Source organism: Musa acuminata, chromosome BXJ1-4 (genome assembly GCF_036884655.1).
Source record: "Musa acuminata AAA Group cultivar baxijiao chromosome BXJ1-4, Cavendish_Baxijiao_AAA, whole genome shotgun sequence".
NCBI classification, from domain to species: Eukaryota; Viridiplantae; Streptophyta; class Magnoliopsida; order Zingiberales; family Musaceae; genus Musa; species Musa acuminata.
The window spans coordinates 28,341,971-28,347,513 of record NC_088330.1 but is presented as its reverse complement, the minus strand read 5'-3'; the positions used below and the strand labels follow the sequence as shown (position 1 = coordinate 28,347,513).

The following is a 5,543-nucleotide window of genomic DNA, read 5'->3' as shown; positions in this document are numbered from 1 at the left end:
CATGCTTCTTTTGTGCTCCACTTGACTTATTTTAAGGTAGTTCAAGGTTGCCTCCAATTTGACTCAAGCTTAAAATGTTGTCTAAACTCGACTCATTATATTCTTTCAAGATTTGAGTTTGGGCTGAATGTCAGCTCCAGTTCTAACTAAAGTTTTTGTTTTAATCAATATTACAGAACATTAGGATCTTGAGCTAGCCAATAATCTCTTGATAAAAGACAAACACAAATATGAAATAAAGATTATAAAACAAAATTATTTTTAAAAATTTACCATTAATTTATAAGCCTCCTTACAGATACATAAACTATATGTGAACTTCTTAGCAAGTACTCACAAGCTTATAAACATGCGACTGCAAATGATTCTAGTTCCCGAGCTCATACATACGAGTCAGCTAGTGAGATTACATGCACCAAATATTGTCATGTTCAACAAAAACCAAGCTTTAAATCAAGCTCAAGTTTGATTTATTCACCTTGGTGAACAAGTTCTAGCAAGCTTGTAACAAGTTGAACGCTGTGCAGGTCGCAAAACAACTTGACTCATTTACAAGATTAAATTTCAGGGTTGACACCATATATGTAGTAACCTCCAGGAGTGTTGCTGTCTGCACAGGAACAGCACACATCTGCCCCCTCATCTCAAGTCTGTGAGAGGGGGCATGGCTCCTGACAATCGATGTTTAGTGATTCAACACAGATAAATAGTAGAGTCCCATGAAAAATGGCCATCCACCATATAACATGAATTAATGGCATATACTACATTAGTGTAAAGATTAGTCTTTACAATATCATAGCCAATAGGCCATTGGGAGGTCACACACACTAAATATGCTTCTAGTCAAAATGAAAAAGGAAAAAATCCATAATGCCATAATTTCTTGTAATACAAACACTGTACTAGCCTGATGGTTTCTTGACAAGTAAACACCAAATAATTGTCTCCTAATCCATCAGAATCATCTAAATTTAATTCCTGATCAAAATCAATCACCTCGACAGTAAACATGTTAGAGCATCTTGATTTGCTTTCTTGAAGTTTTGGCTAAAAGAAGAAACAAACAAGAGAAGAGGAAGAACAGAGTATTTGGTTTGGTATCACTGAGCATGTTTAAGGTGGGCTTATTTAGGGAAAAGAAAGACCAAAAACCCATTACATCTTAAGAAATTATCAATAAGATTAAGAAAGATAAAACCTTAAAAAGTAACCTCATTCCTAAGTACCCTCATCAAGTATATGAAGCAACTTCTGCACTCCATCTTATTACTACTTACGTCTCCCACTGAAGTTAGAGATCATCCTGGCTCCCACCATGAGTCTTGATCAAGCCAAAGTGTCCTAGTCTTTCCACCTAGACCTTTCTATACCTAATCCGTTCCATCCCTTGGATCTTGCATAAGTAAAAACCAGCACTATAAAGCCCAGCCAGTATATATCCCTCTCTTATTTGACAGGATATTAGAAGTTTGATATTTTGAGTTTCTATTTGAAAATATGCTCTACCTAACTAACCAATATAGATAGAAACTTAAAACCAATAGATCCACTCATGTAATAAATTTATGGAATACAACCTCTTGCAGAGACCTATTGTTTAATACATAAAGCTATACCAATCTAGCAATACAAGTGCCAATTCCATGCAAACAGAAAGGGACCAATTTATGTCAAAAATATGGTCTGCAGCAAAGATTGAAGAATGTAGCATCAACCAAAATTCAGTGCCTTTGGTTTATAGCACAAAAACATACCAAGTAAAGGTTTACTTGATCAAGCTGCTTAAGCCTAAAGGCGTCAAAATTCAAACACAGTTTGGAACATAACATGTTCTTACCCTGACACATCCCTAAATACCACGTTGTTACATACCACTTCCATAATAACAATAGATCTGATAATTCCTTCTCCTTTTCCTTTCAACCCAAAAAAACAAAAAATAAAAAGCCCTTAAACATGTATTTGAGGAAGAAAAATACTATTTAGATTGAATGATAATGCAATTTATGTCAGAAGCTTCAAGGCTGCCAGGATTCTGTAGGAATTACCAATATGTGCTCCATTTATCAACTCTATGAGAGGTGGCATTGTTCTTGACAACTTTAGAGATTATTTTACACAGCTAAATAGCAGTCCCATGAAAAATGATCATCCACCATAAAACATGAATTACTGGCAGCATATACTCCTTTTTTGTTGTATAGAAGGCAGGCAGTGATTAGGAGAAATTATAAAGCCATTGGCAGGTCATAGTAAATGTGCTTCTAGTCAAAGTGAAAAGAAAAACCAATATGTGCTCCACTTATCAACTCTATGAGAGGTGGCATTGTTCTTGACAACTTTAGAGATGATTTTACACAGCTAAATAGCAGTCCCATGAAAAATGATCATCCACCATAAAACATGAATTACTGGCAGCATATACTCCTTTTTTGTTGTATAGAAGGCAGGCAGTGATTAGGAGAAATTATAAAGCCATTGGCAGGTCATAGTAAATGTGCTTCTAGTCAAAGTGAAAAGAAAAATCCATAATACCATAGTGTCTTGTAAAACCAATACTATAAAAGAGAGTCGATCTCTTGACAGCTACTAAAATAACTGTATCCTAACCCCATCTAACCAATCTAAAAACTAATTTCCAATTGATGTCAAACAGCCCAAAAGTAAAAAAATATTAGTGCATCTTCAATTGCATTACTGGTGTAATGACTATAAGTAGAGGCTGCTATTACAAACAAATGAGAGAAAAGGAAAACATGAATTAGGTTGGTATTATCGAGCATATTCAAGGTGGAAAATTTCCAAAAGAAGAGGGACAAAGACCAAAGCCATCATGTCTAAGAAACTGTCAGCAAAATTAAGAAAAAGAAAACTGAAAAACTCAAATAGTGAAGAACCTCATTTCTGAAAATTCTCATATAATGTATCTAGGGATTTTTGTTTTCCATCTCAATAGATTTCTTTTACTCCATATAATAGTTACATTACCAACTGAAGTTAAAGGTCATCCCCAAATCCAATACAAATTTGGATGACGGCAATCAAGGCACGGAAAGGAAAAAAAAAAATGTTAACCCAAATCCATCTGGATTGATGTTGAACACAAATTCAGGATAGGTTAAACATTTCTGTTCTTTAGAATAATTTGTCATGTGGAAAGATTCTCTATATTTCTACTTTATTTTTTCCAAATTTCTTAAGGAAAAAGAAGTCATGTGAAAAATGAAAGAAGTCAGATTTCGGCTTATCATTCCTACAAGAAAGTTCAAAAATGATTGAAGAAGCCACAAATAAGGAAACCTATATCAATCAAATATTGTCTAAAGTTGCAAGCATGACTAATTATCTTTCATAACACATTTGAATCTAATGATCCCCAAAGAAAGAATGTTGGCGACTCTAATTCAATAGATGTAATTCTAAAGTCTAAACTGTAATTTATTTATTTATCCTTCTTTATTCTTATAATTTTTTATTTCTTCTCATTTCACGGTCTATAGAAAGTAAAAAGAGGTTTAGTTCCGACCAGTAATAAAAGAGAAAGTTCTCATGATATGTAAGTGGTGTGAGGTCACAATTTTCCTCCAAAAGTGAGTTTGAAGAACTTGGAGCTCCTCAACACATATGTCATGTTTAATCAAAAACTCTTTGTACCTAATTAATTTCCTCCTTATTAATTTCCTCCATGTGGTTTTCCAAGCTTCTAAACCAGCATTATGACACCCAACTAAATGTACCAGTTTCCTAAAACAACCCTCCTTTTCCCTTCTTTCTTGACTAACCTCCATCATTTCATTATTTAGTCCTCAATGCTAAAAAGATTAGCCAGTATTCTTTAATACTAAGTTCAATGACTTATTAGTATTACAAAAGTTCACAAAACATTAATGCATCTAAAACCAATTAGCTGACTCGAAAGAAAACCAATTAATAGTTTCAATTGACATTTATTTGGCAGCAGGAAAACCTATCGCACTTGTATTCACTGGCTTCCATTATTTTTTTTGTATATTACAGATTTATTCTGTTGTTGCTTCCAAGTCAAAAAAAGAGTTCCCCTTTTCAAAACTGTACAGATAAAAAAAAAAAAATCAAAACTAACAAATCCAAAACAGAAATATTTTTGTAGAACATATCATTTGGTGGACCTATTGTTCAAGTCTCATACCCTAAACCAAAATAGTGTTGCAAGTTCCAGTTCTATTCAAAAAGGAAAGGGACAATTTGTTGAATATATGGCCTGCCACCAAGCTTGACAAGACAGTGTCAGCCTTTTTATTTTTCTTTTGACAAAGAGCATGCTGCATCATATAATGTCTTACATTGTACCCTTTCATATTGTTTAAAGTTTAAACATATATGCAAGTGAAGATATAAGAACTCTGCCAAATTAGTGCAAGTTAGTTGGAAACAACAATCTCAGAACTTGTTCGTAATAACGAAATAGTCCCCATCCATGATCTTACTTACTAAAAGTTTGTCATGACATACAGCCTACAAGAATTCAATAAATAACTGAATCACGCCATAAATAAACATGACATTGGACACATATTTCCAAGGATGTCAAGAAAAGACCACATAAGCATTGAGATTAAGTGCTATAATTACGACTAAAAGATGCAAGTCTACAGAAGATGACTCATAAATCATGTTCACTAACTTAATCAACAATCTTTGAAATTCCAATTAGGATGTCAAAATATATATACAGAATAAACTGAATCACAAAGATAATTCAAAATAAGCATGACGTATGATAAATTAAAAGTGCTTAGGCATGCAAGAACCACGATCATAAACAACATGACCATTTCAAGGTAGCTAAAGCCAAATCTCAACACGCAAAAACCAAACCAAGCAATCTAGCATAATTTAACAACCAACTTGATCATCATATACACTAAAGTAGCATTTTCTTTTGTTTTTCAAGTGAAACTACAATAAGTCATACAATTTATAGCTCAGCAGTCGAGTTCATAACAGGTCAACATACCCAAATCAGTTACCGACGACAGAAACCCAGATTTCACAAGTAGAGTAAACATATAAAAAGGTTACAGCCTTTCCAATAATTACTTATCTTTAGAGGTGGAAATGCCGTACTTCTCCTGCAACCGAGTAATCTCGTCCTCCTTCTTCTTCTGGTCGGCCTTTTTGGCCATCTTAGCTTGCTGGTAGTAGAGGACGATGAGGTAGCGGTTGGCGACGTTGAAGCCGGAGAGGTGGTCGACGGCGGTCTTGGCGTCGTAGATGTCCTCGTAGACGACGAAGGCGGTGCCGCGAGTGTCCTTATTGGTGCCGATGCGGATCTGGCGGATGGCGCCGTACTTACCGAAGATGTCGTACATCTCCTCGCTCGAGATGTTGAAAGGCAGATTGCGCACGTACAGCACCCGATTCACCTCCGGTGGGAGTCGGGTGTTCGCCTTTCGAAGGCTAATCGTCGCCATGATAGATAGATAGGTCGATCGATTCGATTCGATTCTTAGGGTTCGGGTTATCTTCCGATGGACGGGTTTATCTTCTGCGGGGACGAC

The 5,543-nt window shown here is 35.3% G+C and overlaps 1 protein-coding gene across 1 annotated transcript; it reads right to left on the bottom strand.

Annotated features, from left to right (window-relative positions):
• Window positions 1–4,902: 4,902 nt before the first annotated feature.
• On the bottom strand, window positions 4,903–5,543 carry LOC135672494 (splicing factor 3B subunit 6-like protein). The gene has a single exon (XM_065180971.1). It carries the CDS (start codon window positions 5,454–5,456, stop codon window positions 5,079–5,081), a length of 378 nt encoding a protein of 125 aa, XP_065037043.1. The 5' UTR covers window positions 5,457–5,543; the 3' UTR covers window positions 4,903–5,078.